This window comes from Hippoglossus stenolepis, chromosome 9, assembly GCF_022539355.2.
Source record: "Hippoglossus stenolepis isolate QCI-W04-F060 chromosome 9, HSTE1.2, whole genome shotgun sequence".
NCBI lineage: Eukaryota > Metazoa > Chordata > Actinopteri > Pleuronectiformes > Pleuronectidae > Hippoglossus > Hippoglossus stenolepis.
This window is the reverse complement of record NC_061491.1, coordinates 19,494,533-19,513,650: the sequence shown is the minus strand read 5'-3', so window position 1 is coordinate 19,513,650 and position 19,118 is coordinate 19,494,533. Positions and strand designations below refer to the sequence as shown.

Genomic DNA, 19,118 nt, shown 5'->3' with positions numbered 1-19,118 from the left:
CGAAGTGGAGAGGGGCGAGTACAAGAGCAAGGAGGGAAGATGAAAGACGCAGAAAGAACAACAGACACAAAGTGCAGCTCATTAGTAACGTTGCCCAGCGGTTTTGAATATGCCAGGAGGGGTTTGATTCGTCTGGGTGAGACGGGGTCTGGGGCGGAAGGTTTTTCACATTTGAGCAAGAGTTGAAGGAAAATGTGGAATGAGGAGAAAGGAAGGGGGGAGAGATGAGATAAGAGAATGAAGGGAAAGGTGAAAGAGGATGCGGGACAATCAAGGAAGGAGCGAGAAAGAACGGAGGACAAAGGGGAAGGAGCTCTGTGACTGAAATGTATGAGCGCACATTAGGTAATTAAAGTGGGAAAAACACCACACACACACACACACACACACACACACACACACACACACACACACACACACACACACACACACACACACACACACACACACACACACACACACACACACACACACACACACCACAGAATCTTTCTCTTTCACACCCGCTCATTGTCTTCTCTTGTCTGCTTGTCTGGGTCATGCTCTCCTCAGGTGCAGAACTTAGCCACTGTGAACAAAGAGGAAATCAATCACTGTTCACCAATCAGCTAAGCTCTGTGCCTGGCTGGAGAGAGGATACAAACGCTGCCTGTCTGTCTGACTGACACGTACACACACACGTACACACACCCACACACACACTCCTACACTTCTTCCAAACACCCACATCTGGCCCTCTGGCTCCCTCATCATCCTTTTTTTCTTTTCCGCACTTCAAAATCATCAGCTCCTCAAACACAATCACACTCTTAGATAATCATGTCTTTTTTAAGTTTTTTGGGGGAATGAGTGTGTTTTTGTGTGTGTGTGTGTGTAGTGGGGGCTCTGGTTACCATAGCAGCCGGCTGGGTCAGGGCTGTGTGGTAATCCCTGGCAATGTGATTTTATCATAAGTCACAAATCAGCACGCCAGGAACCCTCACAGCTCAGACATGAAAGAACAAGATCTCCTCCCTCTCTCTCTCTCGCTTTTTTTTTCCTGCTACGTCCTCAGGTCCAGTCCACCGCTAAACCTGCCACCACTCACACATGGAAAAACCTTTCTTTTTATTTTTTTTGTTCTTTCTTTCTCCCTCTCTTTCCCTCCCTCGTGTCTGCCATCAGGGCTCCAAGTCATGGAGGACCGGACCTGTAGATCCTCCTCGCTCCCTCTCCTCGCACACTAGCTCCTTGGATACCCCTCTCCTCCTCTCCCATTCGCCACGCTTGGCTAACCCGGCGATATGCCCCTCATTAAGCGGATCAAGAGGGATTCCAAAGGCATGTACCAGGGGAAGAAAAGAACGAGAGAGTGAACAGGGAGGGGGGAAAAGAAAGAAAGAAAGAAAGAGGGGATGAGAGAATGAGAGGGAGAGACCACCCTTCTCTTTTTAAAGGGTTGTGCTTTTAGGTCTAAAAACACAGAGCAGGGAGTGTGCCTTGAGAGACATGTTGTTTTCAATTAAACCCTCTCAGGCCGCCTCAGCTTGATCCCACTGTACTGTGGTCTGTCTGTGCCTGTCTGTGTGTGTGTCTGTGTGTGTGTGTGGGAGTGGGATGGGGGGGGGACAGTAAAACGTAAATCCATCTCCCCACAGTATAATATGCAACAGCAGCGAGGAGATCTGTTCATCCATCATTTTAATTGGAGAGAGATTTGGACCCGAGCTCAGCTGACCACCGTGATCCATCGATGTTTACAGAGGCTTGTTTGCTTCGGCCCGGTGGGAGGCAAAAGTAAAAGTTAGGACATTCATCTCTAAGTGTTCTGTTTCTTGTTTTGTTTTTCGGTCTTTGCTGCCCCATTTCATTCCTCCTGTACTTGTGGGGCGGCTCCACAGGGGGGTGTAGCGAGGGGGTGAAGGATGATGACAAGAGATCTGCAGGCACAGACAGATAGGCGCTACGAAAGTGTGTGTGTGTGTGTGTGTGTGTGTGTGTGTGTGTGTGTGTGTGTGTGTGTGTGTGTGTGAGAGAGATTTATCAGGACTGAGCCAGATGCTGAGCACTTGTCTAGAAAGCCTTTAACATCCTGTGCAAATGTGTGTGTGTGTGTGTGTGTCTGAAGATAAAACGCCGTCATGTGGTGGCTCGGCCTCGGACTAAAAAAAGAATTAGAAGGTGTAAGGCTCAGGTTGATGTGGACGAGCCTCTCGACGTCGCCTGTGTTGACCGAGGTCGCAGACGCCTGGTTTGACCTCACGCTCACTGAACTGGGGGACGTGCTGGACGATAACGCAGCAAATAGATTATGTGTGAACTGATGGGAGGTTAAGAAATCAGAGAACACTGAGCAATATATACATTTTATCAAAATCTTACTAAAAATGTACGTTAAAGCTAGGGTTGGTAATCCTGCTTGCAAGAGCAGGTTACACTCTCTCGTCAAAGCTGCGTCCCTGTAACACATGAACATGTGCGACTGTGACTCACTCGCTAACGTCTGGTCATGTGCAGTGAGAGCACGGGCAGGAAGGCTGGTTAGTGACAGACAGGTACGCCAACTCATAATTTAATCATGTCCGAATGAAATGATTGGTCGTGTTGATCACTGTCCTGCGAGGGCCACACACACCGGCTTCTTCTCTTTCAGTTTTTAGTTCAGATGACTTTATTTATCGATGGCTATCGGGGCATGAAGAGGATTTCTACAAATCCAATAAAAAGTGTTTTTATCCTACCTTAAATTACACATTTAATTACATCATTGTATTGTAACATTATAGTAATGCATAGAACAATTTCTTTGTAATTCAGTATTCTCTCTGAGCTCCTCTCCCTTGTCTTTGAAGAAGGCAGGGAGGAGATATCAAGAATTTCCCAGTACCACCGTGTACGTTTCCGGGAGGACGTTCCAGTCAAAATCTGATTAAATCAACCGAAACCTAAACTGTGACGATCTTTAAAATCTGTTAATAACTTAATTCCCAATGTTTGCTGTTTCTTTCAGCTTCTCAAATGAGGATTAGCTGCCTTCCTCTAAAGTCACAATGATGTAAAATAGTTTCTGGTCTGTTGGGCGGACCAAAAAATGTGAAGATTAGTTTTGGAGTGTGAAATTCTGCAGAGAAAAAAAACCTAGATATTTAAAAAAATTTATGTAATTTCAGTAATATATCCATAGTGTATTGTATATAACACTGTGTTTTACAGCCTTGAGGAATAGCCGGGGTTACTGTACTGGTAGTGTTGAGACAAGAGCCATGTAATTGCCTGCTCTCATTATTCACAGGTGGTTCCAGGTCTGTTATAAAAAAAGATCAGCGGCTTCAAAGAAACCTGTCTCCACTCAGGTCCTCCCTTCCGCTCCCTCTTCCTCCCTCTTCTGTCCGTCTGTCTGTCCAAACCATAAATTTCGTGTGAGACCAATAAACCCCTCACTGTTCAGAGTCGTCAGAAAAGCCCACTGGTTGACAGTTGTGGTTCCGCATAGACCCCCCCCCACACACACACACACACTAACACACACATGGGAGGAATTTCAAGGTCAAGAGGATAAAAATCACCCTCCATCGAGCAGAGTCCGTCTCCAGCCCCTCAGAAAATGCTTGCTGACCCGTTCTCTCTCTCTTTCTCTCTCTTCCCTCCCTCGTTTGTTTGAGGAACACATTCCCAAATTCCTTCTCTGACAAACACATCCTGATGGCGCTGCTGTGAAACCACGGAAAAGGCCCCATTCTGAGTGTACAAACACGCACACACACACACTCAGTGGGCTCAGGAAGGAATGTGCTGTATAGGTAGCCAAGTGACTCAAGTGTGGACTGTCCGCTGGGGCAGATGGAATCAGGATCAGTCCAACACAAAGCTTTCTTTTCACAGAAGCCATTTCAGATTAAAAGGTCAGATGCGAGATAAAATATTGACTTTAAAATGTAGAAATACTTCAAGACAGAAGAAGGAAAACAAGACGATTTGAAACGATCACATGATGCAGATCATTGTTTCCTATCTGACGCCCATCCAAGCTTTATTATAGGGATGTTACTGATTCTTATCACCACAGATGGTTCAAGTATAAAAGCACCAGCCAATTAAAAAGCATCTGGTTTCACACTATATTTCGTCGAGAGACAAACTATTAGAATACTGATGAAATATGTCGAGCCCGACCAATTTATCTGTTGGCTGATGTAAATCAATATGAGCCTTTCACTCACACTCACACACACACACACGCACACACACACACATTTATATATCCCTAGTTGTGAGGACACTCGTACTCTGACCTAATTCTAATTCTAACCTTAAAACCAAGTCTTAACCATGAAAAAACCCTTTGAAGTAAAGTGGACCGGCCCAAAATGTCCCTGCACTGAAGTTTTTTCCTCACAACCATAGAAAGACATGTACATCAGTTGCAGTGTTCATCTTTGCAGATACGCACAGTTATGAAATCTTTTCTTTTTACAGAATAATCAATGTAGAAAAGATTTTACATTTTACGTAAAAAAGGGTATTTTCTTAATTCAAGTTCTATATATTTGGTTGAATTTGTGTTTTTTTAATAATTTTATAGTCATTTATAATTAGGTTTATGGTTAAACTGTAAACAATGCCTGAATAAAATGTCTTTGTCATAAAGGTTCGATAACAACATCTTAGGAACCATTGGCATTTTATATATATGTAATAGGAAATGATTTACTCCTTAATATCAGTATCAACATCAGGCCCCATGATGCACATAGGTTTGCCTTTAGAAATACGAGCTCCGCTAAAAGACAGAAAACAGTTTGACACCCAGTGAATAAAAAGCTGAAGATGAGACTTCACCTCCAAACGTCACAAGATCATCTCCTCCACCACTCTACGTGCCGATTGGTCCATCTCTTCCTGGACCAATGAGAGGCAGCGACCTGCCAGAGCCTGCTGCTCGGGATCCTCGTGAACCATCAGCTCCCCGTACAGATACACACCCATGGCCTGGAACACACAGGTCATGGTTCTTTTTCTTACTTTGTGATACAATGACTCAGTGTTTTAAAAGTGAAGATATGTGTATTTACTTGGTCATGAACCAGGAAGTGTTCCACGTCTCCGTAAGCCTGAGTGTATCCGTGTTTGACCACCAGCTCACACCAGCGATGTCGGACCTGGAGGCAAAAACATATTAATGAAAAACAAATATAGATTTCAAGTTTGAAATCGAAAGAGCAGCATATTAATAACATGGACCAACACAGAACTTATAAAATAAAGAGTCCATAAAAATATATTAAACTTTTCCCTTTCGTTGATTTTATAAAAGGTACGAGAAATCCATACGCCCTCCTCTTACTGTGGGCAAATGGAACATCCCACCTGAGACAATACCAAGTCACTCAATGTACGGGGGTTTAAAGTTGGCTGGAATATCAAACCCCACCATTACACAGATGTTTGCAGGATGCAGAGCGATGAGGTAATGTATCGTAATTCTCATTTCATCCACGTCATCCATGACCGTGGTAAATCTGACCACAGACACAGGTCATAAAGAGGCAGTGATATTAAAATAAGACAGTTTCAAAACCAGCTTTAAGGAGTTAGGTTTTAAAAGTGATGACAAATCCCACAGTGTGTCTGTGGCTCTGATGAGGTTATATAAGGTCTGAGTTTCTGTTGCTCATTCAAACCACATGAAACCTTTACCAAATTCAATATACCCTTGTGTCAGGGTATACATTACTACTAAAGACAGATCAAAGAAGTATCCACATGCAGGATGGTGCCGATGGCAGAGATTCCTCCAAACGTCGCCATGTTGGAAGACATTTCACTCGTATGCTCTTTTGGTCATTGCACTAGAACATGAATGTGAGCAGATCTCCCTCAAAGCCGGGAACAAAAGACAAACAGCTCGTCTGACAAAGCTGCAGGATCCACTGACAATGACGAGGTTGATCCAGAATCAGAGGATTAGCTGACGTGAACTTTGCTTTAGAAACAGAGCCATCTCAATCCAAAGTTCACGTGTAGAACTTCTATTTAAATCCACGACTATGTGTGTTTTCTGTATGTGTGCACGCGTGTATATTTGTGTGTGTGTGTGTGTGTGTGTGTGTGTGTGTGTGTGTGTGTGAAAGCTAATGCCTGGCCTTTCTCCCAGAGGATCAATAGGAGCTCTGTTGCCGCAGTTACAGGAGAGATCAGAGACTGGCTCTGTCCCTGCCTCAGCCACCACCCATCATCATCTGCTGCGAGCGTGCACGTGACCATCGGTGCACGTGCGCAGGCGTGTGCACGGTCGAGTTTTAGGGGCGCAGACACACTGATGATAAAAGAGACAGAAGGACGATGGAGAAAAAAAAAAAAGTCCAGATGAGAAATCTGTTAAAGCACCGTCACTACGTTAAAGCCTGACAGTTTCCCTCCAATGGTTTTTTTTGTGGCTGTTTCAATCTCCTCCATAACCATCTCCTCCACACTCAGGATAATAAACTAGTCCTTTGGAGAGGACAGTGACCAAGCGTGGGATTTTCAGTGATTGATTCTATTTCAGCAGCTCAAGCTTTGGGCTTTTCGACAGCGCTTGTACAGAGATTCATTTTAAGCTTTCTACAGAGGAGCCAAATGATCCACCTGAGTTCTGTGTCAATGTGGGAACACTCTTAATAGGAGTTTTATTTAACTTTCACTTGTTTGTGCTGGAAGTGTTGCGCTGCCCTCCACCTGTTTATGCAGCAGGATGAAGGCAAACTGAGCGATGCTTCACTCAGCAGACGCACTTAAATCCTCACATTAACTCTGAAAAATACTAAATAAACATGAGCTTAATTGGTCTCAGAAGGGATTTCTACTTCCTCCTTTCATCCAACTTTAAAAGTCTCTCTTCTGCTGTTTATGCTCGGCGTCTGTTTGCTCAGAAAAGCTGCAAAAAATCCCACAGCAGACCTGACAAAAGACAAAAAGTGGAAGTCAAGTGTATCTTCTACCTTCTGCCCACAAGGGAACACTGATATATGTGTGTGTTTGCTTTCATTAATGTTGGAGTGTGCACAAGCAAGTATAGTGCGTGCGTGTGTGTGTGTGTGCCCTCTGGTGCCATCCCTGCCCTTTTGGCCTGCGAAGCCCCAGCAGCTGTTGCCTGTGCTGGGTTACATTCCTGGGGAGAGCCCTGGGGCAGAGCAGCTGCCTGGTGCACCTCTCCTCACCCCCTTATTTTTTTTTGTATTTGTTCCCCTCTGGCTGGGGCCCCTCTCTCTGACAGCACATGCAATTACACAGTGACATTCCTTCATTTATTACTGCACCCACACCCCTGCTTCACCCTACACTTCCACCAGTCCACACACACACACGCTACAAGTCATGCTAACGTACTTTGTGCTCGCTCGCGTGACAAGTAATCTTGCAATCAGACACAGGACTGACACGCAAAAGCATGCATGGAGTGAAGAGACAAAACGCAGTGTGATTTGTGCACATATTGCACTCCAGCACGGTGCTTTATTCCCTTTATCGGCAAAAAAGCGATTGAAAATGTCGAACTATTCCTTTTAAGTCTTTATCCCTCTTCTGCATTCGCGCTCCACAACTATCCATTTGTAGCCATTATTATTTCCCATCAAGTCATTTGCCCAATGGCACCTATTAGGCCTGGAAGGGATTTCTTCCTCTGTAATCCCTCGCAAGGTTTTTAAGTTTTTCCCATTAGAGTGTTTTTGCTCACTTGAGGAGCTGTTTTTGTTTCCAGTCTTCTATGAGCCTGTGAAGCCCTTTGAGCCGTTTTGATTAAAGGCTGTATAAATAAACGCAAGGTGACTTTTTCTGTAGTATTTCCCTCTCAGGCACTCCTTTCTGAATAACTGTTTCCCCTCGTTCTCATCGTCTCCCCCGCTCCACATGTTGCGGCCGGTTGAACCAGACGCTTCTTGATGTGGTCTCGTGAAGTCTCCAGTCACTGGAGGAGGAAACGTAACCTGTGCACCACACACACAATATGCCCAGTGTGCTTGACCAACAGATGGCCTTCGACACACTCCCACAAAACCAGAAATGTACTCACGAAACCACACACACACACACACACACACACACACACACACACACACACACACACACACACACACACACACACACACACACACACACACACACACACACACACACACACACACACACACCGTGCGCATGTAGGGGTCACACAGCATCTTGCATCACATGAGGCTCTTATGAAAAGCAGTCACGCACACATTTCTCATACATGCAAACACATGCTCGGGCTCACACAGACTCTCATACACGTATTCATGGTCACTCACACCGCTCACAAAGCAGCTCGCTGCACGCACACCGGTGGTCAGCCACATATTTCCTTTCACTATTGTGTACGTGACCATGCAGAACACATACGGGGAAACTTAAGCTCGCACGCCAGTCGTCACAGCAACAAAAACCCAAAGACGAGCTCCTTTTATCAAACTTTGAGAGGTTTGCAGAGAACAGAGGTCAAGCGTGCTGTGCTGCTATATAAGAAATGTACAAGGCGATCAACAAATGAAGTAATAACAAAAAAGTCATCAAATGTGTTAATTAAAATGATTAAATATCAAATCCTCATTAGATGAGTTACTGATCACTAGTGGGCCCTTTAACAAAGTTCTATTTTCAGGTGATCCATCAGTCGGATCACAATGCATTCTTACAAACCACCTTTCAGAAACCATCACCATCATTCCCATAATTCAATATTCATCCACTCTGAAAAGCTCTCACTCTCTCCCAGGCAAACAGTAACGGGGCTCCAGAGGCGGAACAGCACTCAGTCCTGTATTTATCCAGGAATTTGAAACAGATCAATCATCAATCTTCTGAAGAGGATGTTGTCTCAGGCAAAGAAAAGCTGAGCGAGAAGTGGAGACAGGAAAGAAAAGGCAAGAAACAGAGTGACAGACAGACAGAGAGGAGAATAAATGGCCACGATTATAAGAAGAGATGTAGGTGATTAACCTCTTCTGAACGAGATCACTAACATTAGGACTGGACCATTGCCTTTAGACAGGTGTGTGCAGCTGTGTGTGAGTGTTTGTGTAAATGTGTGTTTTTTTTCCCATGCATGACTATGTGCATAATGGCCCCGTGTATTTTTAGAAAACACTGAAAGTTGTTTCCTGGAAATTTTGGAGGCGAATCTACTTTCATCTGCCAGGAAGTGGGACTAAAGAGGCCTAAAGCCTAACGCTGGACCCGCAGGGAAAACGCAGAGTGACCAGGAGGTCCATCATGAAAAATGAAGAGTATCATTATAACCTAAAGAAGTCCAAGTTAAGTCTCTGAAACAAATCCTGCTTTCAGATTCATAGAATGCTTTTGAAACATAGATTTAGATGAAGAGGGTTTTTTTTTTTATTGTGGGAACTTGAACACGAGGCTTGTGAGGAATGTAAATAATAAAAAATGGTCATTAAATGCATCTTTAGATAATCTAGATCAGTGTCAGCTGGCTCCACCCTGTAGAACATCTGAGCCCCATTATATACATCAGTGCCCCAACAAAACAGCTCATATAACTAATAAGAACTTGTGAAGAACTGAATATGTATCAAATGTTTCTCTTCCAGAAAACCCATGTGTTAATGATGGGGGTTAGCGTGGACAGTTTACGGGCTCTGCCACAGCTGTACAGTGAGGAACTTTTGATCTGTCCACGCACACTCACAAAGACACACACAGACAGAAGAGCACAAACAGACATGGACACACTCACGCTGACTCACAAACATTTTTAATAGTACCATTAAGAAACTTTGTGCTAAAACATGAAGCGAATACTTGTGGGCTTCAGCCGTAAAGAAGAGAGCTGCTATTACAGCAGAAAATTACTGCACATTACTGAGCGCTGCGTCGTGGGATGGGAAGGGAGACTTTTTATTACCGGAGGAGATCGAGAGAGTTTGGAGTCGTACAGACTGGCGACAAATTAAAGGAAATAAAAACAAAGTGTCATAGTAAGGTGTTGGGCCAGGAACAGCTGGAAGATCAGCTTCAGTGTTCCTTGATGTTTATTTACCTGCACCAAGGAGGTTGGCAGGATTATGCAAAAACTACTAAACCAATTTTATTGAAATTTGGAGGAAGGGTAGGAGATGAGTCAGGGAAGATGTGATGGCGGATCCAGGATTTCTTTTAAACTTTCTTTAACATTGCGAGATAGGATGAATTTCACCAATAATTAATGGATCTTGATAAAAAACAATCCGTCATATTCAGGGGACTGGTATCTATGAGTGTGTGGAATTTGACTGTTGGGCCTTGGTGGAGGTTCTGGAACTTTACTGACGGGATGAACACCATTTTTCTAAAAACAAATAGCACTATCAAACACATTGGTTAAAAATCTCCCATCGCTGTTGAACTGCAGATCTGGTGAATGTTGAAGCCACAACATTTCATTCACATCATTTCCCCTCATACCCTATGGATGAAGGATAGTCATCCTGTTTCTCCATCTGTACATTCGCTTGTGTGTGGGTCCATTCTATATGTGCATGTGTGTTGTGTGTCTGTGTGTGGACTCACCTCAGCGTCTTGCTTGTGCGGGTTGTAGGTCCTCTGCAGAGTGCGGATCGTCGCCACGCTCAGCTCCGATTCCTCCAACAGAAGCTCCAGGAGCATCACGAGCTGCTCCGACGTCAACTGAGGAGACAAACCAATATACAATATTAATAGTGCTGACTAATACAAGCTCCTTCATAAACTTTATTGAGACATTTACTAAATATTATGCAAAGAAAAAAAAATCCAGCACCCGAAACCTTTAAACCACTAAACTACCAAAATAATACAGACTAGCAAAATTATTCACGTATTGCAGACTGTGCACCCACCCACAAACACATTTACATTATTTTCCATAAATGTCATTTTCTTCGCTGTACTGGGAAAGGTTTGATGAAAAGAGAAAAAACATTAGGCAATTAATACAGAGGGAAGTGAGGAAACATAATAACACCGAGCTGAAGCGGTGATTAAATAAACATGATAAACCAAGCAAATTCTGTACAACTGGGAAATACTACAAAAAAAAAGGCAAAAGAGGACAGACGAAGGGAAAATACTATTTGGACCGAGGACAGAAAGAGAAGTGAAACAAAGCAATGAAGAGGGGTTTTTTTTCTATTGTTGTATTGTAGAGAAACTGTTCAGGGACACAAACTGCCAAAATAAGACATCTTTTAGAAACCATTAGTCTTTGTAGACTGCAGTGAAACCCCCTGATTGAGATTAAAACATAGGAAACGCTTTGCTGCTGCTTGTTACTAGCGAATGCACTCTTCTGCTGAGTTGAAACCTCAAGGAAACAATCTATTTTCTTCTGATGACTAAAATCATCAGGGACGGCAGCAACTCTGCAGTGACTTTAGGTGATTTTTCCGCGGATGGATGTGGGCAGCGATACGACAGAGCGACTTCCTCCTCAGGGGGAAGATGCTGTGCCCAGCCTTGCCTCGCCTGCCTCTCTCCCTGTTATACCCAGCACTCCCAGCTGCACTTTCTCTCTGGTCCCAGTCTGGGACACAATTAATGGCTGAAGGCTCAGTGGAGGCGAATGTGAAAATAGGTATAAAGTGCGTGTGTGTGACTGAGCGAAGCAGAGCACAAAGGGGGAGGAAAACACAAAATGACAGAGAAGGAGGCAGATGAAACCCTTCTCTTCATGTAAACACAGGCAGGGAGATTACGGTAAATAGCTGCTTTTGTGTAATATATATTTTAGAAAGAGCCTCTCCACTTAAATCTGTCTTTGGTAAACAACCTCCCAAGCACTGCTGGGAAACAACTTGATCGAAAACCAAGACGTATTTCAGCATGTAGCTGTTGGAGCTGAGGGAGTAACACCTAGATTCTAGCTGGCAAATGCTCAAATCAAACACGACTGCCACTCCTGCTACACACACACACACACACACACACACACACCCCCACCCCCACACACACACACACCCACACACGCTGATGATCATATAACTCTGGAAAATCTGGTATCCAGTCTTTCCCTTCACCCTCTATTGACTCTCCTCCCTCCGTCCCTCCTCCCTCCATGTTGTGAGGGCTGCGTGTTGTCTGAAGTGGCGTCTCCATTTCTAAAGGGGTCTCTTTGGGGCCCACCCATGATCCTCCTCACTCCCTCTCCCACCCTTTGAAAAGAGAGGAGGTCCACGGCAATAAAACGCTGCTTTACACACACACACACACACACACACACCTGTCCGTATGTACTTATGGTGGTAATCAAAACGTCTGTACCAGTGTCTCAAAAAACAAATTCCTGGTCAATGATGGTACATTAAAAATCTTTTTATATTGTTAAAGTGATCCTGCCACTGTCTCTCTCCCCACACACACACACACACACACACACACACACACACACACACACACACACACACACACACACACACACACACACACACACACACACACACACACACACACACACACACACACACACGATTGCTGATCAAAATGATCGTGGAATTTGAGTCATGTTTATGGATCATATTATGTGCTATAAAACTTGAGGTTAGTTTTTTGGATTATATTCAACCTCATTTCTACTTCGGCAGGCTGAAAAATATTTGACCATAAAAGTTAGATCTGATGTGAAAATATAGAATTGGGAATTAAAGTAAAAGCTGAATATCCATCCATCGTTGCCTAAAACCTAATTTATGTGTTATATTACTGAAGTGATTGTCAACTGCTAGAAGGCTTCATGTCAGTGGGGGTGTGTGGGTGTGTGGTGGGGGAGGAACAGTTCAGGGGGAGACAGGGGAAGAGATCAGGGGAGAGAGAGAGAGCAATTATAGGGGAAAAGGTGAACTCCATGGCTGAGTACTCCTTATTAATGGGTAGAGTCTGAAGAACACTTGGCACATGAACACTTGCAAACAGCGCAGACACCGACACACAAACACACACACACACACACACAGTCCAGAGCCTTGATCATGTCATGGTTAACAATAGCCCTTAATAGTACAGTGCTGAAAGCACTTTACCACTGAAGGGGGAAACATATTCCCCTCATCTCAACGATCCATGAGAAAAGATCTTCTCATACACACGCACACTGCAGAATTCTGTCACATAAAAAAAGCATTTCATTCCTGTATTGTCCATCAAAGCTGAGGAATGCTAATGATGAAAAAGACAGAACATACAGTCTCTCTCTGACTGACTGACTGACTGACTGACTGATACTCTCTCTCTCACACACACACACACACACACACACACACACACACACACACACACACACACACACACACACACACACACACACACACACACACACACACACACACACACACACACACACACACACACACACGGCCTGTAATCTCGCTCATATGGACATTACATATATATAAAAGAATGTACAAACCAACATAGACACTCCGCTCGCATGCAAACCGCTGACATGTGTTGGTTGCATGAAGTCTATATTGAGTCGAGCTTTGCAAGGACCTCTGGGAAATATACTGCTGAAATGTCCCCTTCACACACTGACCTCTAAACCTCGGCAGAACAATGACACACATGCACATACACACACACGTGTACATTGACAAATATAGACTGTTCACCGTGGTGACTGACAGCTCAAGGAGCAACGGCTATAGGGTAAAAAAACAGGATACGATTTCCACCACAATCTATAAATGACATAAAGTATACAGAGTGTGTGTGTGTGAGCACATACATGTACGGTATGTGTGGGTGTGTGTGAGTATGGGTCTAAGCAACACTCGTCATGCATGTTTGTACAGAATAAATCAAAGCTTTAAAGCTGTTGTTCCTAATGAGAATACAAACACTCTCTCACTGCATCATTTCATGCTTAATTGTGATATTTCCACTTTAAAAATCTATCAGGCTGCAATACAAGACTATTTAACAGTTAAATGAGATTATTCTGTGCTGCACCTCCTTCTCTTGTGGAAAGTATGAAAAATAGTTTTCCAAATCCTTTATTTTTTATATTCTCTTACATCATTTTTCTTCGCCCCTTCCAACAATCCATCACTTGTTCAGTATTTCCATAGCAACGGCACTGAGCGGCACTCTCTGCGTTCTGTACGGTACATAGGCGAGCGAGCCTGTGTTCTTCCTCAGGAGCCTGACAAGACTGATTGAATATTTTCATTTTGTTCGCCTATTCCTTGCATCCTCTGTGACATACAGGGTCACGACCTGCTCCTGTTTTCATCTCTCGCCGTCCTAAGTGGTCAATCGGCATTTACCGTCACATCTCTGCAAGAGGCACCTCAGATAACCCCTGCTAACTGAATCATCGCTGCCTTCTCCTGCTTCTGGTTTGCAAGCAATAACCACCAGTCTTGGTTTTTACTCCTATTTTTTGTCATTTGTCAAGTTATTAGAGCGGTATGTCTTTACTTCTCCCCTCTGATTGCTCGTAAGTTCATTGTAAGTTGTTGATAATAGAAAATAGAAACGGGAAATGGCAGAAAAATGTGGACAAGTTAAGAGAGATAATAAAAAGAAAGAAAAGGCACCAAAGGGATTGTGTGATAGGTCGACTATTGGACAAACTGACCATAAAATCTGTATTTGGCCTCCAAAGAACAGAAGAGAACCTCTTTCCCTTCTCTTGGTGCCAATAAATAGAACACAGAGGTGCTCCTAATGCTTTTCATCCCTTACCTCCTCTCTCACTCCCTGCCTCTGTATCCACTGGGGAGAGGCCGCCGCTTGTTCAGTCACACTGCATTATGGGGGCTGGAGACATCGAATAAGTGTGACATTATAAAACCAAACTGTGATTTCTGAGAGGCCATTGAACCGTGTGTGTGCGCGTGCGTGTGATGCCATTCAACCGCTCGGCTGCCTTTTATTTCTGTCTGACCGCAGGCTCGTAAAAACACATTCTGGCACCAGCAGCTAAAGGCCTCAGCCCACGCCGCCTCAGGTACTAAGGTTTCACTCATTCTTCCCCTCAAATCCCTCCCTTTCTCTCTCCCTCTGCCTCTGTCTGCATGGCCGTCTGCTCCCGGTCGCCATACCAACTCCGTTTTTTTTTTCGTCCTTTCACTGGTCCAAACTGTGCGTCTGGCTCCTCCAATTAAAATCCCCTCCTCGCCTCCTTTATCTCTCTTTGTCCATCTTTATTTTACACTTGATTTAAGGGCCCAAACATCCATCTCCTCAAACGGCACCGGCAGGCTCGCGTCTCTGGGAGAAACAGTGCTCCAGGCAGCTGTTAGGATCCTCTCGACAGCCATGACAGCATAAATAGCATCGCAAATATGTACACTTTTAATTAGCCTGTAACTGCTCCATACAGCTGCACAGAATTAAAATGCAAAGCAAAAAAAAAACTGGGCAGGTGGTCACAAATAAAACGGCGAGCAGGAGACTAAAGAGTAGAAAGGAAACCAAGTGATGTAAAGAAACTGATGGTTGTTCTGGAACATTAAATGTTGGCCCTTTCCACAATTCTTCTTATAGTTCTATAGCACTCAGTAGAACGCATACCTCCGCCAAGGACCAAGAGTCCCCTTCAATTCAGTCGAGCTGAAACTGCACACACCTATAGAAATCAGTCCCCTAACTATGGCTGATCATGAATTATTCCCAAGGAAATCAGGAAAAATGTGAAAGAACAAAACACTCGTAATCGTGCAATGTAAAAAAAAAACCTGGATCAGGTTCTTCATTCCATCCGTCCAGTAGCTTATGCACAATCTTGCTTATTTTCAACGTCATGAATACACCGACAACTGATGCCCCCCTCTCCCTCAAAGTGTCATGTTTCCATCACTGCCGATCAGAGGCAGACCAGATTAAAACCTGTGTCTTCTGCAGAGTCATATGACCTGGGATGCCCAATGTATCCATTCCCATTGCAGACAAAAGCCAGATGTTAGCAGGTGTTGCTGGTTTTTTGACCAGTGGAAAAAGGGGCCATCGAAACAAACAAATCAACCAACTTACAAACAGACAGGGGTGAAAACATAACCTCCTTGGTGCATATAAATATTAAGTATGACTCCAATGAATAAAGTGTAACAAATAAAGTCTGAGTGTTACTACCTTCCCCAGAAAGAAACAGATGACTTCCTTCCATCCTCACAACGTATAGCAGGAGGCCCCTTTGATACACTAACACAGTATGTAGCATCTGTTTGCCAATGTGTGGGAGAGTTAAGTAGTAACGAGAGGAGCCGTGTAAATATAAAATCCCATAAATATGATGAGTAGCTACTGAAAAACAAATTCATACACTGTGGGGACATGATACTGCAATCTTGTGGTTTCATGTGGCCTTAAAAGACATTAGAAAACTGCCTGCTGACATCATAGGTTTTGTAAACCAATTTCGGGTAATGGTCTGGAGAAAACACACACACACAAACACACTGAAAGGTTATCTGCGAGTCACGTGTTACCCTTTCAACTTGTGAAATGGAGCCGTCTCCTGCGTTATCATCGCCCAAAATGATGTCACACCTGCAGCGCAGTGACGGTCTCACAGATAGTGTCGGTCACAGACAGATGACCTCGGCGATGACTATCTGCTCATTAACAGCGTCCATTCTTTGTTCTCCACCCTGAAAACGGCTGTAATCAACATCTACAGCGTCTATCTCCAGGGAGCGAGAGCAGGATGAGGGTGTATGTTGTGATGTGTTTGTGTTTGTGGAGCTGGCTGCTGCAATCAGTCGTGAGCCCAATCATCATCATCATCTTGAATCAAAACATATAGCGAGCTTTTCAGAGAGTCAGACAAACCAGGACCCAAAAGAAAATGACAGAAAAGAAAGAGAAAGAGAAAGGAAGGGTTTGAAGTTTTGACCTTGAAATCACGCCGATTGACGGGATCGGTTGTCTCATCAATGTAAAATCTGACGCAAACACGTGCGCTGACGACAGGTGAAGTGTCAGGATTGTTAGCCGGTATGAGAGCAGGTATAATGGGAGAGAAATATTGACAGCACGTACAACACACTGCCAATCAAATGTGCCCCTTTGGCAAACAAACAGGTCTATGTGCCTCATTTATTCGGCGTTACTCAAGTGTGCTGGATACATTTTTCAGCTCGTATGCAAAGACCGACGACCGTATGCCCTCTACATGAAAGCTTCATGTGTTCTTCTGCATGAATAGCCTATATTTAACCCCCTCGCTTTCCCTCTCACCCTTCAGGTTCACAGCCTCGGCAGCGAGGGTTCATCGCAGGGTTGCAAACCAGGGGTTAAGCTGAAAAAGCACACCCAGTTGACCTGGCAGTGGGGGGGGGGGAGGACACACACATACATACAAAGTAACACAACTACACAAGAGTGGGCAAGTGCACATGTGCATGTACTTTCAGTGGGCAGGAGGCTCCGCAGCTCATCACATAGCTCTCCTTCATTTTCTCAACACGATTTATTCTTTCTTTGAGCAGCCACAGAAGGTGGTGTGTTTGTTAAGTAAAAATCTATGTTCCCCGCAATTTGGCAATGATCATAGAGGCAATTAACATGTGTCCTCTCCTACTCATTACCACTCTGACTCACACTCATTCACACATACACACACCTCCAAAACAGGGTAAGTTTAATTAATCTCTGGCACTTCATGCTTTGACGCAAGCCACAAATCTAGCCGTCTCTAGTGGATGCCTCCCTCGCCTCCCTCGTACCATTCCTTCCCCTCCCACCATCTATTGTTTCATTCCTGATGGAGACACAGACAACTCCTCAAGCGCAGAATATTTCTGTCGGACCTTTTTTTTCCTCTCTCTCAATCTTCTCACCTTTTTCTTCCCAATTTTGAAAAGCACAATATCCCTGTAGGGTAGCCCTGGTCTGGTCCTTGGGAGGCAGAAACAGACTTTGGCCTCCTCCTCATTGTGTCAACCAAGCAGTGTCTTCACATGCCTCTTTCACTGGAAGGGTATAACAAGCCCCCTTAGATCCAACTACGCTCCACGCAGGTGCTATAACCAACCGGGGGGAGTCACAAGCGGGAGCTGGACCGATGTCTCAGCAGTGGCTGCTGCTGCTACGAAAGCGTTTTGCCTTCGCAGCACCCGGACGCCGTTCAGAAGACAGCGGCCTTTGAAACACAACTGGAACAAAAGCACAGCTGTTTGTGTGTGAGAGAGAAAAATCTGCAGCATTTGTGCTCCAGTGACACGTCAAAACAGCTGGACGCCAGTGCAGACAAAGAGAGAGGCGAGGAGGAAGGGATGGTGGAGGACGGAGATGTACAGACTTCTTGTGTCACGAAGGACAAACTGATATAAGCGCTTTTTTTTAAAGTTATCACATTAGTTAAGTCTGGTGATTTTCAAAATGTATATTACTGCAAACTAGTTCTGAATCGTGTCAAAAGTTATTAATTGTACAAACAAGTATTATGCGTTTATCCAAAGGCTGTAATAGATCATAAATCTGTACCGTAGACCTCAAAGTATTAAAAACAAATCATGCTCTTGCCATAAATCTTTATAGTTTTAAATCTGCAGATTAAAATTGTTCCGACAAAAACATCATCTACCCGGAGATGATAAAGTCCCATTGACAGGACGTTCAATAATAGTAGTTTGGGATTGAGGCTCTCTGTCCTGAGCTTCTCCCACAAGACGAGTGCGGGCAGAATTTATTGCTTTTATTCTCCGACTCTCTTTTCGACTCTTTTTGGATTATTCAAGTCTTCCCTTTTTTTAGGTTGATTTGGCACCAGTTGCCGACGCTGGAACAGCGACCTTTCCTGTAGGATTTTATGTAGAAGTCTAGTTTTATCTAACTATCACTTGATTTACATTATTCTGGAAGGTTATTATAGAATTACTGCTCAATAAAGCCAGATATATGTCACCTACCCCAGCTTCAACGGGGTTAAACAATGTTTTAAACGTTCAAACTCTGACAATAAGTTTTCATATATAATGTTTGTTTCACATGTTTGGCAAGTTAAGCATAACTTTAAGTAAATCTTGACAGAATTACTCAAATAGATGCATTGTTCTTATTGGTGTTACTGTTTTTCTCTTTTCCAGTGGAGAGTTTCAGAGTCCTGTGATTTGTCTACAACCCGCTTCAGGGGGAGTTTATTCCTGCCAAGAACAAAATTCTGA

The 19,118-nt window shown here is 44.0% G+C and overlaps 1 protein-coding gene across 3 annotated transcripts in view; it reads right to left on the bottom strand.

Moving 5' to 3' along the window:
• The window catches only part of LOC118115446 (aminopeptidase O (putative)), a 70,720-nt gene that overhangs the window by 3,761 nt on the left and 47,841 nt on the right, over positions 1–19,118 (bottom strand). For all 3 annotated transcript variants that reach the window (XM_035166590.2, XM_035166592.2, XM_035166591.2), the window contains 3 exons: positions 10,546–10,662; positions 5,052–5,138; positions 4,819–4,968 (listed from right to left, as the gene is read on the bottom strand). In XM_035166590.2, coding sequence (XP_035022481.2) covers positions 4,828–4,968; positions 5,052–5,138; positions 10,546–10,662 — 345 coding nt within the window. In that variant the 3' untranslated portion in view covers positions 4,819–4,827. The remainder of the gene's footprint in view (positions 1–4,818; positions 4,969–5,051; positions 5,139–10,545; positions 10,663–19,118) is intronic.